Consider the following 17,659-nt stretch of genomic DNA (forward strand, 5'->3'; position numbering starts at 1 on the left):
CCGCAGCGACTCCCGCAACGCGGTGCGGGGCGCGGAGCGGCGGCCGAACGCTTCCGACCCCCGAATCCCGGTGCGGTTCGGTGGGGGGGGGGGTCCGCAGCTCCCCCCCCCCCACTTCTTTCCGTTCACAATAAACGACCCCGCCTGGCAGAGCCCCGCAAACCCCCCCCCCCCCAGCTCCTCTTCCTCCGTTCCCGGTGACACCGCAGCCGCTCCGGACGGCGTTGCTGCGGGGTTCGTGCGGGGCGGCGTTGCGGGATCCTCCGTTATTCCTCCGGGACTCCCCGGTTCTGTCCGTCGCTGATTGGCGGTTCTTTGTTTCCTCCTCGTTTTTGAACGGCCGCCCCTCCGCTTCTCCGCTCCGCCCCGCCGCGCTCCGCACCGCCGGTTCCGTCGGGATGGGTTCGGCGTTGCGGGGCGCTGCGGGGTTGCGGGCGCTGTTGGCGCTGTTGGCGCTGAACGCTGCCGGTGCGGTTCGGAAGGAGCTGCAAGGTAAGAGAATCCGGTACCGCGCCGGACCGACGAACGGAACCGCCCGAACCGATGGGGCGATCGAGAGCCGCTGGCGGGGAGGCGGGGAGGTGGCGGCGGTTCGTCGTCCTGCCGTGTCCGGACCGGGGGGTGTCGGTGTCGGTGTCGGTCCGGTGTCGGTCCCGGTCCGGTGTCGGTGAGGCAGGGAGGTGGTGGCGGTTCTTCGTCACGCTGTGCCCATACCGGGTGGTGTCGGTCCCGGTCCCGGTGTCCATCCTGGTGTCCGTCCCGATGTCGGTCCCGGTGTCGGTCCCGGTGCAGCGGGGAGGTGGTGGCGGTTCGCTGTTCTGCTGTGCCCGCACCGAGGGCTGTCGGTCCCGGTATCGGTCCTGGTGTCGGTCCTCATGTCGGTGTCGGTCCTGGTGTCCACCCGGTGTTGGTCCCGGTTCCCGTGTCGGTCCCGGTCCTGTTATCGATCCTGGTCCCGGTCCCGATGTCGGTCCCGGACTGTTGTCGGTCCCGGTCCTGTTGTCGGTCCCGGTCTCCGTGTCCGTCCCGGTCCTGTTGTCGGTCCTGGTCCCGGTCCCGGTCTCCGTGTCCGTCCTGGTCCTGTTGTCGGTCCGGTCCCGGTCCTGTTGTCGGTCCCGGTCCTGTTGTCGGTCCTGGTTCCGGTCTCCGTGTCCGTCCCGGTCCTGTTGTCGGTCCTGTTATCGGTCCCGGTCCTGTTGTCGGTCCGGGTCCCGGTGTCGGTCCCGGTCCTGTTGTCGGTCCTGGTTTCGGTCTCCGTGTCCGTCCCGTTCCTGTTGTCGGTCCGGTGTCGGTCCTGTTGTCGGTCCGGGTCCCGATGTCGGTCCCGGTCCCGGTCCCGATGTCGGTCCCGGTCCTGTTGTCGGTCCGGTCCCGGTCCTGTTGTCGGTCCCGGTCCTGTTGTCGGTCCGGTCCCGGTCCCGATGTCGGTCCCGGTCCTGTTGTCGGTCCCGGTCCCGATGTCGGTCCCGGTCCCGGTCCTGTTGTCGGTCCCGGTCCGGTGCCGTTGGCGGCCGCCGCCTGGGAGGTCCGACAGCACAGACGAGCATTCATGACCGGACCCCCCCCCCCCCCCCCCCCAACTTTGCGGGTCACCGCAGCTCCGGGACGGTTTGGGGTTTTGGGTTTGGGGGGGGGCGGTTCCGTTTATTGGGATCGGACCCCGTGGCGGTGGGTTGGGGGGGGGGAGGGGGGGGCACCGGTTCCGTTAACCGGGGATGGAGGTGGTTGGAGGGGGGGGGGGGTCCGTTTAGCGGGACCCCGTGGGGGTGGGTTTTTTTTTTTGGGGGGGGGGGGGGTTTGTGGGGTTATGGGGGGGGGGGGGCAACGGTGCCGTCTATCGGGAATGGAAGCCGCGGGGGTGTTTTTGTAGGGGGGGGGGGGTGCGGAGGCGGCGGGTTGGAGGGAGGAGGGGGGGGGGTGAGGGAGGGATGGGGGGGGGCGAGGGGGGGGGAACCCCGCCCGCTCCGTGGGCTCCGCTCCCGTTCCGTTCCGTCCGGTCCTGCAGCGCCACCGCGCGGGGGCCGACGGAACTTCCGACCCCCCCCCCCCCCCGACCCCCCCATCATCCGACCCCAAAAGCCCCCCCCCCCCCCCGCCGACCCCCCCCCCCCACAACACACAGCCCCGATCCCAAAAGCGCCCCCTCCCCAACCCCCCCTCCCCCAACCCCCCCCCAGCTGGATCCCAAACTCCCCCCCCCCAACCCCAATTCTCACCCCCCCCATCCCCAAATCTGATCCCAAAGCCCCCCCCCCCAATCCCCCTATACCCACCCCCCCCACCCCCGCGACCCCAAAAATCACCCCCAACCCCAGCGCCCCCATTCGACCCCAAAAGACCCCCCCAATCCCCCCCACGCTTCCCCTGACCCCAACCCCCCCCATCCCCCCCCCCGACCCCCTCTCAATCCCACTCCCCACCCCCCCATCCAACCCCAAAAGCCCCCCGATCAGCCCCCATCCCCACCCCCCCTCCCCCCATCCAGACCCCAAAACCCCCCCCATCCCCATCCCTACCCCCATCCCGACCCCCCAAAGCCCCGCCATGCCCCCCCATCCCCATCCCCCCATCCAGCCCCCCCATCCCCCCCCATCCCCACCCCCATCCCGACCCCCCCATCCCCCCATCCAGCCCCCAAAGCCCCCCCATCCCCCCCATCCCCATCCTGCCCCAATTGCCCCCACCCCCATTCCCACCCCATCTCCCCCCATCCAACCCCAAAGCCCCTCATCCCCATCCCTACCCCCCATCCCCACCCCCCCCGTCCCCCCATCCAACCCCAAAAGCCCCCCCATCCCCCTCATCCCACCCCCTGACACCCTCTCAATCCCACTCGCCACCCCCCCATCCCCCCACCCAGCCCCCCAAAGCCCCCCCATCCCCATCCTGCCCCCATTGCCCCCATCCCCACCCCCCCATCCCCACCTTCCATCCCCATCCCCATCCCCACCCCCACCCCTCATCCCCCCCCATCCCCACCCCCCCATCCCCCCCCAACCCCAACCCCCCCCACCCCCCCCCTATGCCCACCCCCTCCATGCCCCCCCCAACCCCAACCCCCCCCACCCCCCCCTATGCCCACCGCCCCATCCCCCCACCCAACCCCAACCCCCCCCCTTTCCCCCCATCCCCACCCCCATCCCGACCCCCCCATCCCCCCATCCAACCCCAAATGGCCCCCATCCCCCCCCATTCCCCCCATCCCCATCTGCCCCCATTGCCCCCACCCCCACCCCCCCCATCCCCCCCCCAACCCCAACCCCCCCCCACCCCCCCTATGCCCACCCCCCCATCCCCCCCCCAACCCCAACCACCCCCATCCCCCCCATTCCGCCCCCCTTCCCCCCCCACCCCCATCCCTTCCCCCCATCCAACCCCCAAAGCCCCCCCATCCCCCCCCATCCCCATCCCCATCTCCCCCCATCCAACCCCCAAAGCCCCCCCATCCCCCCCCAACCCCAACCCCCCCCCTTTCCCCCCTATGCCCACCCCCCCCACCCCCCCTATGCCCACGCCCCCCATCCCCCCCCCAACCCCAACCCCCCCCCACCCCCCCTATGCCCACCCCCCCATCCCCCCCCCAACCCCAACCCCCCCCCTTTCCCCCCTATGCCCACCCCCCCCACCCCCCCCCCAACCCCAACCCCCCCCCACCCCCCCTATGCACACGCCCCCCATCCCCCCCCCCAACCCCAACCCCCCCCCACCCCCCCCTATGCCCACCCCCCCCATCCTCCCCCCAAACCCAACCCCCCCCATCCCCCCCCCAACCCCAACCCCCCCCCACCTTTTCTATGCCCACCCCCCCCATGCCCCCGCCCAACCCCAACCCCCCCACCCCCCCCATGCCCACCCCCCCATCCCCACTCCCCCCTTCCTCCCCCAACCCCAACCCCCCCCACCCCCCCATGCCCACCCCCCCATCCCCCCCCCAACCCCAACCCCCCCACCCCCCCCTATGCCCACCCCCCCCATCCCCCCCCAACCCCAACCCCCCCCCTTTCCCCCCATCCCCACCCCCATCCCGACCCCCCCATCCCCTCCATCCAACCCCAAAAGCCCCCCCCTCCCCATCCCTACCCCCCATCCCCATCCCCATCCCGACCCCCATCCCCCCATCCAACCCCAAAAGCCCCCCCATCCCCCCCCATTCCCCCCATCCCCATCCTGCCCCCATTGCCCCCATCCCCACCCCCCCATCCACCCCCAACCCCAACCCCCCCCTTTCCCCCCATGCCCACCCCCCCCATCCCCCCCCCAACCCCACCCCCCCCACCTTCTCTATGCCCACCCCCTCCATGCCCCCCCCAACCCCAAGCCTCCCCCACCCCCCCCATGCCCACCCCCCCATCCCCATCCCCACCCCCACCCCTCATCCCCCCCCATCCCCACTCCCCCCATGCCCCCCCCCCAACCCCAACCCCCCCCACCCCCCCCTATGCCCACCCCCCCCATCCCCCCCCCAACCCCAACCCCCCCCCACCCCCCCCTATGCACAGCCCCCCACCCCCCCCTATGCCCACCCCCCCATCCCCCCCCCAACCCCAACCCCCCCCATCCCCCCCATTCCGCCCCCCTTCCCCCCCCACCCCCATCCCTTCCCCCCATCCAACCCCAAAAGCCCCCCATCCTCCCCCATTGCCCCCATCCCCACCCCCCCATCCCCCCCTTCCATCCCCAACCCCAACCCCCCCCACTCCCCCCTATGCCCACCCCCCCACCCCCCCGTATGCCCCCCCCCCCACGCCCCCCCCACGCCGGCTCCCCCCGCAGTGCTGGACGTGCTGCTGGCTGCGGACTCCCGGCTGTCGGCCGGGCTGGCGCAGAAGATCCGCGTGGAGCTGCTGTCGGTGGACGAGGCGTTTCTGCTCGCTTCCTTCCGCCTCCCCGCCCGGCACGGCGCCCCGCTGCTCGGCCTCCACTCCGGGAAGGACGGCGCCAGGTGGTTCGAGGTGTCCGTGGTGGGGAAGGTGAACAAAGGTGGGTGGGGGGGGGTGGGATGGGAATGAATGGGATGGGATCAATGGGATGGGATGGGAATGAATGGGATGGGATCAATGGGATGGGATGGGATGGGTGGGGTGGGATGGGATGGGATGGGAATGAATGGGATGGGATCAATGGGATGGGATGGGGTGGGGTGGGATGGGGGGGGATGGGATCAATGGGATGGGATCAATGGGATGGGATGGGATGGGATGGATGGGATGGGATGGGGGGGGATGGGATGGGATCAATGGGATGGGATGGGATGGGATGGATGGGATGGGGTGGGATGGGATGGGGTGAAATGGGATGGGATGGGGTGGGGTGGGAATGAATGGGATGGGATGGGAATGAATGGGATGGGATCAATGGGATGGGATGGGGTGGGATGGGATGGGATGGGATGGGATGGGATGGGATCAATGGGATGGGATGGGGTGGGGTGGGAATGAATGGGATGGGATGGGATGGAATGGGATGGGATGGGATGGAATGGGATGGGATGGGATGGGATGGGATGGGGGGGGATGGGATCAATGGGATGGGATGGGAATGAATGGGATGGGATCAATGGGATGGGATGGGGTGGGGTGGGATGGGATGGGATGGGTGGGATGGGATGGGGTGAAATGGGATGGGATTGAATGGGATGGGATGGATGGGATGGGATGGGATGAATGGGATGGGATGGGATGGTTGGGATGGGATGGGATGGGATGGGATGAATGGGATGGGATGGGATGGTTGGGATGGGATGGGATGGGGTGGGGTGGGATGGGATGGGATGGGATGGGATCAATAGGATGGGATCAATGGGATGGGGGGATGGGATCAATGGGATGGGATGGATGGGATGGGATGGGATGGATGGGATGGGATGGGGGGGGATGGGATGGGATCAATGGGATGGGATGGGATCAATGGGATGGGATGGGATGGGATGGGAATGAATGGGATGGGATGGGATGGGGGTAATATGATGGGATGGGATGAGGATGGGATGAGATGGGAATGAATGGGGTGGGATGGGATGGGTGGGATGGGATGGGATCAATGGGATGGGATGGGATGGGAATGAATGGGGTGGGATGGGATGGGTGGGATGGGGTGGGGTGGGATGGGATGGGATGGGATGAGGATGAGGATGGGATGGGATGTGGTGGGAATGGGAATGGGGTGGGAATGAATGGGATGGGATGGGGATGGGATAGATGGAGTGGGATGGGATGGGGATGAATGGGATGAATGGGATGGGATGGATGGGGTGGAGTGGGGTGGGATGTAGTAAAATAGGATGGGGTGGGATGGATGGGATGGGGTGGGATCAATGGGATGGGATGGGATGGGGTGAAATGGGATGGGATGGGAATGAATGGGATGGGATGGGATAGGATGGGGGTAATGGGATGGGATGGGGTGTGGTGGGAATGGGAATGGTGTGGGATAGGATGGGGTGGGATGGGATGGGGATGAATGGGATGGGGGTAATAGGATGGGATGGGATGGGAATGGATGGAGTGGGATGGGGTAATAGGATGGGATGGGATGGATGGGATGGGGTGGGGTGATGGGATGGGAATGGGGTGGGAATGAATGGGATGGGATGGGGTGAAATGGAGTGGGGTGGGGTGGGTGGGATGAGGGTGGAGTGAGATGGGATGGGGATGAATGGGATGGGATGGATGGGATGGAATGGGGTGGGGGGGAGGGGATGGATGGGGTGGGATTGGATGGGGTGGGGTGGGGGGGATCCCATGGGATGGGATGGGATGGGATGGGATGGGAGGGGTGGGGTGGGATGGGAGGGGTGGGGTGGGATGGGAATGAATGGGATGGGATGGGATCAATGGGATGGGATGGGGTGGGGTGAAATGGGATGGGATGGGAATGAATGGGATGGGATGGGGGTGGATGGAATGGGATGGGATGGGATGGGATGGGATGGGATGGGATGGGATGGGATGGGATGGGATGGGATGGGATGGGATGGATGGGGTGGGATGGGATGCAGTGAAATGGAATGGGATGGGATGGGGGTGGATGGAATGGGATGGATGTGGTGGGAATGGGAATGGGGTGGGAATGAATGGGATGGGAAGGATGGGATGGGGGGGGGATCCCATGGGGGATGTTGTTGGCGTGTTTGAGGCATGTTGTCTGCCGTGTCGTTGGCGTGTTGTCGGCGTGTTGTTGCCGTGTTGTTGCCGTGTTACTGCATTATTTGCACATTACCCACCCGACATCACCACATCCAGAAACCAGGAATCCTGACCCCAACCCCCCCCCCTCAATCCCCCTCCCCCCCCCTCCCCAAAATCAGTGTTGGTTCGCTACCTCCGCGAGGACGGCCGGCCGCACGCCGTCGGTTTGCAGCACCCCGCGGTGGCGGACGGGCGGAACCACGCGGTGCTGTTGCGGTTGAGCGGCTTGCGGGGTCCGACGCTGCGCATGGAGCTGTACGTGGATTGCGAGAGAGCCGACAGCGCCGTGGGGTTACCGGCCATGTCCGAAGTGCCGCTGGGGGAGGTGGAGGCGTTGGAAGTGAGGACGGGGCAAAAGGCGTTCCAAAGGATGCAGGTTTGGGGGATTGGGGGGGGTGGGGAGGGGGATTGGGGGGGATGGGGGGGGATGGGGGAGGATGGGGGGGAGGGGGACAGAATGGGGGGAGGGGGGGAGGGAGGGGGAGGGGAGGGAGGGGAAGGGAGGGGAGGGGAGGGGAGGGGAAGGGGAAGGGGAGGGAGGGGGAGGGGAGGGGAGGGAGGGGAAGGGAAGGGAAGGGAAGGGAAGGGAAGGGAAGGGAAGGGAAGGGAAGGGAAGGGAAGGGAAGGGAAGGGAAGGGAAGGGAAGGGAAGGGAAGGGAAGGGAAGGGAAGGGAAGGGAAGGGAAGGGAAGGGAAGGGAAGGGAAGGGAAGGGAAGGGAAGGGAAGGGGAAGGGAGGGGAGGGGAGGGGAGGGAAGGGGAGGGGAGGGGAGGGGAGGGAAGGGAAGGGAAGGGAAGGGAAGGGAAGGGAAGGGAAGGGAAGGGAAGGGAAGGGAGGGGAGGGGAGGGGAGGGGAGGGAAGGGAAGGGAAGGGAAGGGAAGGGAAGGGAAGGGAAGGGAAGGGAAGGGAAGGGAAGGGAAGGGAAGGGAAGGGAAGGGAAGGGAAGGGAAGGGAAGGGAAGGGAAGGGAAGGGAAGGGAAGGGAAGGGAAGGGAGGGGAAGGGAAGGGAGGGGAAGGGAAGGGAGGGGAAGGGAGGGGAAGGGAAGGGAGGGGAAGGGAAGGGAGGGGAGGGGAGGGGAAGGGAGGGGAAGGGAGGGGAAGGGAGGGGAGGGGAGGGGAGGGGGAGGGGAAGGGGAGGGGAGGGGAGGGGAATGGTGGGGAGGGGGAGAGGGGGGTTGAGGGATGGGGGGAGATGAGGGAGAATGGGGGGGAGGGGGAGGGAGGGACAAGGGGGGGAGGGGGGCAGAATGGGGGGAGGGGAGGGGAGGAGAGGGGAAGGGAAGGGAGGGGACGGGAGGGGAGAGGGGAGGGGGGGAGAATGGGGGGGAGGGGGAGAGGAGGGGAGGAATGGGGGGGAGGGGGGAGAGGGAGGTTGGGGGATGGGGGGGTGGGGGGAGTGGGGAGAGGGGGGTTAAGGGGAGGGGGGAGAGATGGGGGAGAATGGGGGGAAGGGGGAGGGAGGGACAAGGGGGGGTAAGGGGGGAGGGGGGAGAATGGGGGGATGGGGAGAGGGGAGAAATGGTGGGGAGGGGGCAGGGGGGCAAAGGGGGGGGAGGGGGCAGGGGGAAGAGAATGGAGGGGAAGGTGGGGGGGGCAAGGGGGGAGGGGAGGGGAGGAATGGTGGGGAGGGGGCAGGGGGGCAAAGGGGGGGGAGGGGTGAAAGGGGGGGTGAAAGGGGGGGCATGGGGGGAGGGGAGGGGGCACGGCAGGAAAGATGGGGGGAGAGGGGAGCAGGAGGAGAGTGGGGGGGGGGAACGGGAGAAGGGGGGAGGGGAGGAGGAAAGGTGGGGATGGGGGGGAAGAATGGGGGGGGGGGACACCTCAAGGACCCCCCCTTGGGGCTGAACTCCCCCCCACCCCTGGGATGGGCAGAGCATCCCATAGAGCTGGCTGTGCCCCCCCCCCCCCAAGCAGAACAGCCCATAGACCAGCACTGACCACATCCCCACCCCCCCCCTCCCCACTTTCTGCCCCCCCCCCTCCCCCCCCCCTCCCCAATTTCCCCCCCCCCCAGGGCTACGTGGAATCCATGAAGCTGATCCTGGGGGGCTCCCTGAGCCGCGTGGGGGCTCTGAGCGAGTGTCCCTTCCAGGGGGACGAATCCATACACAGCACAGGTAATTTGGGGGGGGGGGTCACGGGGGGGGGCGGGGGGTCCCTGATGGGTTCACGTTGGTCCTCCACGCTCAGCTGCGTCCCACCCCTCTCCTCACAGTGACCAACGTGCTGGCGTCTGTCCTGGGTGAGCCCTGTCCTCCTGTCCCCATTCCTGTCCCTTGTCCCCATCCCCATCCCCATCCCGACTTCCTGCCCCCCGTCTTTGTCCCCATCCCTGTCCCCTGTCCCCATCCCCAGCCCTTTTCTCTGTCCCCCTCCCCATCCCTGTCCCTGTTCTCTGTCCCCATCCCCGTCTTTGTCCCTATCCCTGTCCCCATCCCCAGCCCTTTTCCCGATCCTCGTCCCCATCTTTGTCCCCATCCCTGTCCCCCATCCCCATCCTTGTCCCCGTCCCCATCCCCCATTCCTGTCCCCTGTCCCCATCCCCAGCCCTTTTCTCTGTCCCCCTCCCCATCCCTGTCCCCCGTTCTCTGTCCCCATCCCCGTCTTTGTCCCCATCCCTGTCCCCATCCCCAGCCCTTTTCCCAATCCTCGTCCCCATCCTTGTCCCTGTCCCCATTCCCCATCCCCATCCTTGTCCCCATCCCCTGTCCCCCATCTTTGCCCCCATCTTTGTCCCTGTCCCCCATCTTTGTCCCTGTCCCCATCCCTGTCCCCTGTCCCCCATCTTTGTCCCCATCCCGTCCCCATCCCCATCCCCTGTCCCCCATCTTTGTCCTCATCCCCATCCCTGTCCCCTGTCCCCCATTTTTGTCCCTGTCCCCATCCCCACCCCCTGTCCCCCATCCCCCATCTTTGTCCCCATCCCCATCCCTGTCCCATGTCCCCCATCCTTGTCCCCATCCCCTGTCCCCCATCTTTGTCCCCATCTTTGTCCCTGTCCCCCACCCCCATCCCTTTCCCCATCCCCATCCCCATCTTTGTCCCCATCCCCATCCCTGTCCCCTGTCCCCCATCCTTGTCCCTGTCCCCATTCCCCATCCCCATCCTTGTCCCCATCCCCTGTCCCCCATCTTTGTCCCCATCCCTGTCCCCTGTCCCCCATCTTTGTCCCTGTCCCCCATCCCCATCCCTGACCCCATTCCCTGTCCCTCATCTTTGACCCCATCTTTGTCCCTGTCCCCCATCATTGTCCCCATCCCCCATCCTTGTCCCCTGTCCCCCATCTTTGTCCCTGTCCCCCACCCCCATCCCCCATCTTTGTCCCCATCCCCATCCCTGTCCCCTGTCCCCCATCCTTGTCCCTGTCCCCATTCCCCATCCCCATCCTTGTCCCCATCCCCTGTCCCCCATCTTTGCCCCCATCCCTATCCCTGTCCCCCATCCCTGTCCCCATCCCCAGCCCTTTTCCCGATCCTCGTCCCCATCTTTGTCCCCGTCCCTGTCCCCCATCCCCATCCTTGTCCCCATCCCCATCTCCATCCCCTATTCCTGTCCCCATCCCCATTCCTGTCCCCTGTCCCCATCCCCAGCCCTTTTCTCTGTCCCCCTCCCCATCCCTGTCCCCCATTCTCTGTCCCCATCCCGTCTTTGTCCCCATCCCTGTCCCACATCCCTGTCCCCCATCCCTGTCCCCATCCCTGTTCCCTGTCCCCCATCCTTGTCCCCATCCCCTGTCCCCCATCTTTGTCCCCATCCCTGTCCCCTGTCCCCCATCTTTGTCCCTGTCCCCCATCCCCATCCCTGACCCCATCCCTTGTCCCCCATCTTTGACCCCATCTTTGTCCCTGTCCCCCATCATTGTCCCCATCCCCCATCCTTGTCCCCTGTCCCCCATCTTTGTCCCTGTCCCCCACCCCCATCCCCCATCTTTGTCCCCATCCCTGTCCCCTGTCCCCCATCTTTGTCCCTGTCCCCCATCCCCATCCCTGACCCCATTCCCTGTCCCCCATCTTTGACCCCATCTTTGTCCCTGTCCCCCATCATTGTCCCCATCCCCATCTTTGTCCCTGTCCCCCATCATTGTCCCCATCCCCATCCCCATCCTTGTCCCCTGTCCCCCATCTTTGTCCCTGTCCCCATCCCTGTCCCCTGTCCCCCATCCTTGTCCTTGTCCCCCATCCCCATCCCCATCCCCCATCCTTGTCCCCATCCCCATCCCTGTCCCCTGTCCCCCATCTTTGTCCCTGTCCCCCATCCCCATCCCTGTCCCCATCCCCTGTCCCCCATCTTTGTCCCTATCCCCATCCCCATCCTTGTCCCCTGTCCCCCATCCCTGTCCCCATCCCCACTCCCTGTCCCCCATCCCAGTCCCCATCCTCCATCCTTGTCCCCCCCATCCGTGTCCCCATCCCTGTCCCCTGTCCCCCATCCCTGTCCCCATCCCCTGTCCCCCATCTTTGACCCCATCTTTCTCCCTGTCCCCCATCCCCCATCTTTGTCCCATGTCCCCCATCCCTGTCCCCCATCCCTGACCCCATCCCCACCCCCTGCCCCCCACTTTTGTCCCCCCCCCTGACCCCCCCTGTCCCCCCCATTTAGGGGAGCACGCCAAGGCTTTGGTGACGCAGCTGACCCTCTTCAACCAGATCCTGACTGACCTGCGGGAGGACATCAGGGATCAGGTTTGGGGTTGGGGGGGGGCAGGGTGGGCTGCACCCTATGGACGAAGTGGGACCCTAAAGCTCCACCCCCACCCCCCCACCCACCCCAAATCCCCCCCCCCCCCCCCCCCTTGGTGCTCCTTTGCCCCGCAGGTGAAGGAGATGGCGCTGATCCGCAACACCATCATGGAGTGCCAGGTGTGCGGTGAGTCTGGGGTCCAATGTGGGGTGGGGGCTGTTGTGGGGTGGGGGCTGTTATGGGGTGGGCGCTGTTATGGGGTGGGTGCTGTTATGGGGTGGGTGGTGGGGGGCTCTGATGTGGGGTGGGGGCTGGTATGGGGTGGGTGCTGGGGGGTCCGATGTGGGGTGGGGGCTGGTGTGGGGTGGGTGTTGTTATGGGGTGGGTGCTGGGGGGTCCGATGTGGGGTGGGTGCTGTTATGGGGTGGGTGCTGGTGTGGGGTGGGGGCTGGGGGGTCCGATGTGGGGTGGGTGCTGTTATGGGGTGGGTGCTGGGGGGTCCGATGTGGGGTGGGGGCTGTTGTGGGGTGGGTGCTGTTGTGGGGTGGGTGCTGGTGTGGGGTGGGGGCTGGAGGGTCCAATGTGGGGTGGGGGCTGGTGTGGGGTGGGCGATGTTATGGGGTGGGTGGTGGGGGGCTCTGATGTGGGGTGGGGGCTGTTATGGGGTGGGAGCTGTTCTGGGGTGGGGGCTGTTGTGGGGTGGGTGCTGGAGGGTCCGATGTGGGGTGGGTGCTGTTGTGGGGTGGGTGCTGTTGTGGGGTGGGGGCTGTTATGGGGTGGGGGCTGGTGTGGGGTGGGTGTTGTCATAGGGTGGGTGTTGTCATAGGGTGAGTGTTATCATGGGGTGGGGGCTGGTGTGGGGTGGGGGCTGGTATGGGGTGGGTGCTGGGGGGTCCGATGTGGGGTGGGGGCTGGTGTGGGGTGGGTGTTGTTATGGGGTGGGTGCTGGTGTGGGGTGGGGGCTGGGGGGTCCAATGTGGGGTGGGTGCTGTTATGGGGTGGGTGCTGGGGGGTCCGATGTGGGGTGGGGGCTGTTGTGGGTGGGTGTTGTTATGGGGTGGGCGCTGTTATGGGGTGGGTGCTGAGGGGTCCGATATGGGGTGGGTGCTGTTATGGGGTGGGAACTGGTGTGGGGTGGGTGTTGTTATGGGGTGCGCTCTGTTATGGGGTGGGTGCTGGGGGGCTCTGTTATGTTCCAGCTATGAGGCACAATGCTATGGGTCCCAGCTCTGGGTCCCAGCTCTGGGTCCCAGCCGTGGGTCCCAGCTGTGGGGCGGGCTCAGTTATGGGTCCCATCTATGGGTCCCAGCTGTGGGATGGGCTCAGTTATGGGTCCCATCTATGGGTCCCAACTGTGGGTGCCAGCCGAGGGGCACAGCGCTATGGGTCCCAGCTCTGGGTCCCAGCTATGGGGTGAGCTCAGCTATGGGTCCCAGCTATGGGTCCCAGCTGTGGGGTGGGCTCAGTTATGGGTCCCAGCTGTGGGGCACAACTGTGGGGCACAGCGCTATGGGTCCCAGCTATGGGGTGAGCTCAGCTCTGGGTCCCATCTATGGGTCCCATCTATGGGGTGGTCCCACCTGTGGGTCCCACCTATGGGTCCCATCTATGGGTCCCAGCTGTGGGTCCCAGCTGTGGGTCCCATCTATGGGTCCCATCTGTGGGTCCCAGCTGTGGTTCCCATCTATGGGGTGGTCCCATCTCTGGGTGCCAGCCGTGGGTCCCAGCTCTGGGTCCCATCTATGGGGTGGTCCCATCTCTGGGTCCCAGCCGTGGGTCCCATCTATAGGTCCCAGCCATGGGTCCCATCTCTGGGTCCCAGCTGTGGGTCCCAGCTGTGGGTCGGTCCCATCTATGGGGTGGTCCCATCTCTGGGTCCCAGCCGTGGGTCCCATCTATAGGTCCCAGCCATGGGTCCCATCTCTGGGTGCCAGCCGTGGGTCCCAGCTGTGGGTCGGTCCCATCTATGGGGTGGTCCCAGCCGTGGCTCCCATCTATGGGTCCCAGCTGTGGGTCCTAGCCATGGGTCCCATCTATGGGGTGGTCCCATCTCTGGCTCCCATCTCTGGGTGCCAGCTGTGGGTCCCATCTATGGGGTGGTCCCATCTCTGGGTCCCATCTCTGGGTCCCAGCTGTGGGTCCCATCTATGGGGTGGTCCCATCTCTGGGTCCCATCTATGGGTCCCAGCTGTGGGTCCCAGCTGTGGCTCCCATCTATGGGGTGGTCCCAGCTGTGGGTCCCATCTATGGGTCCCATCTATGGGTCCCAGCTGTGGGTCGGTCCCATCTATGGGGTGGTCCCATCTCTGGGTCCCAGCCGTGGGTCCCATCTATAGGTCCCAGCCATGGGTCCCATCTCTGGGTGCCAGCCGTGGGTCCCAGCTGTGGGTCGGTCCCATCTATGGGGTGGTCCCAGCCGTGGCTCCCATCTATGGGTCCCAGCTGTGGGTCCTAGCCATGGGTCCCATCTATGGGGTGGTCCCATCTCTGGCTCCCATCTCTGGGTGCCAGCTGTGGGTCCCATCTATGGGGTGGTCCCATCTCTGGGTCCCATCTCTGGGTCCCAGCTGTGGGTCCCATCTATGGGGTGGTCCCATCTCTGGGTCCCATCTATGGGTCCCAGCTGTGGGTCCCAGCTGTGGCTCCCATCTATGGGGTGGTCCCAGCTGTGGGTCCCATCTATGGGTCCCATCTATGGGTCCCAGCCGTGGGTCCCATCTATGGGGTGGTCCCAGCCGTGGGTCCCAGCTGTGGGTCCCAGCTGTGGGTCCCAGCTGTGGGTCCCAGCCGTGGGTCCCATCTATGGGTCCCAGCTATGGGTCCCAGCTATGGGTCCCAGCGCTATGGCTCCCAGCTGTGGCTCCCATCTATGGGTCCCATCTGTGGGGTTGTCCCAGCTCTGGGTGCCAGCTGTGGGTCCCATCTATGGGTGCCAGCTGTGGGTCCCAGCCATGGGTCCCAGCCATGGGTCCCATCTATGGGTGCCAGCCGTGGGTCCCAGCCGTGGGTCCCATCTATGGGGTTGTCCCAGCTGTGGGTCCCAGCTGTGGGTCCCATCTATGGGTGCCAGCTGTGGGTCCCAGCCATGGGTCCCAGCCATGGGTCCCAGCCGTGGGTCCCAGGCATGGGTCCCATCTATGGGTCCCAGCCGTGTGTCCCAGCCGTGGCTCCCATCTCTGGGTCCCATCTATGGGTCCCATCTATGGGGTTGTCCCAGCTCTGGGTCCCAGCCGTGGGTCCCATCTATGGGTCCCAGCTGTGGGTCCCAGCTGTGGCTCCCATCTCTGGGTCCCAGCCGTAGCTCCCATCTCTGGGTCCCATCTATGGGTCCCAGCCATGGCTCCCATCTCTGGGTCCCAGCCATGGCTCCCATCTCTGGGTCCCATCTCTGGGTCCCATCTATGGGTCCCAGCCATGGGTCCCAGCTCTGGGTCCCATTTATGGGGTGGTCCCAGCCGTGGCTCCCAGCTATGGGTCCCAGCTATGGGTCCCAGCTGTGGGTCCCAGCTGTGGGTCCCAGCCGTGGCTCCCATCTATGGGTCCCATCTATGGCTCCCATCTCTGGCTCCCATCTCTGGCTCCCATCTCTGGGTCCCAGCCGTGGCTCCCATCTCTGGGTCCCATCTCTGGGTGCCAGCCGTGGGTCCCAGCTGTGGGTCCCATCTATGGGGTGGTCCCATCTCTGGGTCCCAGCCGTGGGTCCCATCTATGGGTGCCAGCCGTGGTTCCCATCTATGGGGTGGTCCCAGCCGTGGCTCCCATCTATGGGTCCCAGCCATGGCTCCCACCTCTGGGTGCCGGCCGTGGTTCGGGCTGAGCGGCGGCTCCCCGCGCCGTTCTCTCGGGCGCCCCCTGCAGGCTTCCACGAGCAGCGCTCCCGCTGCCGGCCCAACCCGTGCTTCAGCGGCGTGGACTGCATGGAGACCTACGGGCAGCCCGGCTTCCGCTGCGGGCCGTGCCCGGCCGGCATGAGCGGCAACGGCACCCACTGCCAGGACGTCGATGAGGTGCGGCGGGGTCGGGGGTCGGGGGTCGGGGGTGGGGGTCGTGGGGTTTGGGGTCATGGGGGGTCATGGGGGTCATGGGGGGGTCAGGGGTCGGGGGTCGGGGGTCGGGGGTGGGGGTCGTGGGGTTTGGAGTCGGGGGGGTCAGGGGTCGGGGGTCGGGGGTGGGGGTCGTGGGGTTTGGGGTTATGGGGGGGTCGTGGGGTTTGGGGTCATGGGGGGTCAGGGGGGGTCATGGGGGGGTCATGGGGGTCAGGGGTCGGGGGTCGGGGGTCGTGGGGTTTGGGGTTATGGGGGGGTCGTGGGGTTTGGGGTCATGGGGGGGTCATGGGGGGGTCAGGGGTCGGGGGTCGGGGGTCAGGGTTCGGGGGTCGGGGGTGGGGGTCGTGGGGTTTGGAGTCATGGGGGGGTCATGGGGGGGTCAGGGGTCAGGGGTCGGGGGTCAGGGGTAGGGGTCGAGGGGTTTGGGGTTATGGGGGGGTCTTGGGGTTTGGGGTCATGGGGGGTCATGGGGGGGTCATGGGGGGGTCAGGGGTCATGGGTCGGGGGTCAGGGGTCGGGGGTAGGGGTCGTGGGGTTTGGAGTCATGGGGGGGTCAGGGGTCATGGGTCGGGGGTCAGGGGTCGGGGGTCATGGGGTTTGGGGTCATGGGTGGGTCGGGGGGTTAGGGGTCATGGGGGGGTGTCAGATGGGGGGGTCAGGGTGGGGGTCGTGGGATTTGGGGTTATGGGGGTCATGGGGGGGTCAGGGGTCGGGGGTCAGGGGTGGGGGTCGTGGGGTTTGGGGTTATGGGGGGGTCGTGGGGTTGGGGGTCATGGGGGGGTCATGGGGGGGGTTAGGGGTCAGGGTTCGGGGGTCAGGGGTCGGGGGTCGGGGTCGTGGGGTTTGGAGTCATGGGGGGGTCATGGGGGGGTCAGGGGTCGGGGGTCGGGGATGGGGGTCGTGGGGTTTGGGGTTATGGGGGGGTCGTGGGGTTTGGGGTCATGGGGGGGTCAGGGGTCAGGGGTCGGGGGTCGGGGTCGTGGGGTTTGGGGTTATGGGGGGTCATTGGGGGTCATGGGGGGGTCAGGGGTCGGGGGTGGGGGTCGTGGGGTTTGGGGTTATGGGGGGTCATGGGGGGGTCGGGGGTCAGGGGTCGGGGGTCAGGGGTCGGGGGTAGTGGTCGTGGGGTTTGGGGTCATGGGGGGTCATGGGGGGTCAGGGGTCGGGGGTCGGGGGTCGTGGGGTTTGGGGTCATGGGGGGGTCATGGGGGGTCATGGGGGGGGTCAGGGGTCATGGGTCGGGGGTCAGGGGTCGGGGGTAGGGGTCGTGGGGTTTGGAGTCATGGGGGGGTCATGGGGGGGTCAGGGGTCGGGGGTCGGGGTCGTGGGGTTGGGGGTCATGGGGGGGTCATGGGGGGTTAGGGGTCATGGGGGGTCAGGGGAGCCATGGGGGGTCATGGGGGTCATGGGGGTCATGGGGGGGTCAGGGGTGGGGGTCGTGGGGTTTGGGGTCATGGGGGGGTCATGTGGGGTTAGGGGTCATGGGGGGGTCGTGGGGGGTCATCGGGGGTCATCGGGGGGTTAGGGGTCATGGGGGGTCATGTGGGGGTCGGGGGGTCAGGGCTCATGGGGGGTCATGTGGGGTTAGGAGTCATGGGGGGTCATGGGGGGTCATGGGGGGGTTAGGGGTCATGGGTTGGGGTCAGGGGTCGGGGGTCGGGGGGGTTAAGATGGGGGGGTTGGGGGTGGGGGCCGTGGGGTTTGGGGTCTTGGGGGCTCATTGGGGGTCATTGGGGGGTGAGGGGTC

General features: G+C 67.1%; 2 protein-coding genes across 3 annotated transcripts in view; one reads left to right on the top strand and one right to left on the bottom strand.

The window, feature by feature from the left end:
- Positions 1-345: 345 nt before the first annotated feature.
- LOC149914340 (uncharacterized) lies at positions 346-1,673 on the bottom strand. Its single transcript, XM_090127343.1, has 2 exons — positions 715-1,673; positions 346-485 (listed from the first exon to the last, which is right to left on the bottom strand). The coding sequence occupies exon 1, from the start codon at positions 1,549-1,551 to the stop codon at positions 874-876; it is 678 nt and encodes a 225-aa protein (XP_089983469.1). The 5' UTR covers positions 1,552-1,673; the 3' UTR covers positions 346-485; positions 715-873.
- THBS3 (thrombospondin 3) overlaps positions 371-17,659 on the top strand; it is a 47,886-nt gene continuing 30,597 nt past the window's right edge. Inside the window, exons 1-8 of one of the 2 annotated variants that reach the window (XM_090127266.1) lie at positions 371-492; positions 4,774-4,980; positions 7,307-7,563; positions 9,201-9,303; positions 9,402-9,428; positions 11,786-11,868; positions 12,001-12,052; positions 15,725-15,873. In XM_090127266.1, the coding sequence (XP_089983392.1) occupies positions 399-492; positions 4,774-4,980; positions 7,307-7,563; positions 9,201-9,303; positions 9,402-9,428; positions 11,786-11,868; positions 12,001-12,052; positions 15,725-15,873 (972 nt within the window). In that variant the 5' untranslated portion in view covers positions 371-398. Of the gene's footprint in view, positions 493-4,773; positions 4,981-7,306; positions 7,564-9,200; positions 9,304-9,401; positions 9,429-11,785; positions 12,053-15,724; positions 15,874-17,659 lie in introns of both variants that reach the window. The other variant, XM_090127267.1, reaches the window with a different exon arrangement.

This window comes from Phasianus colchicus, chromosome 30 (assembly GCF_987193195.1).
Source record: "Phasianus colchicus chromosome 30, bPhaCol1.hap1.1, whole genome shotgun sequence".
Taxonomy (NCBI): Eukaryota; Metazoa; Chordata; class Aves; order Galliformes; family Phasianidae; genus Phasianus; species Phasianus colchicus.

Coding starts and splice junctions, on each gene's coding strand:
- LOC149914340 (XM_090127343.1), bottom strand. CDS start 1,551: ATGAATGCTCGTCTGTGCTGTCGGACCTCCCAGGCGGCGGCCGCCAAC.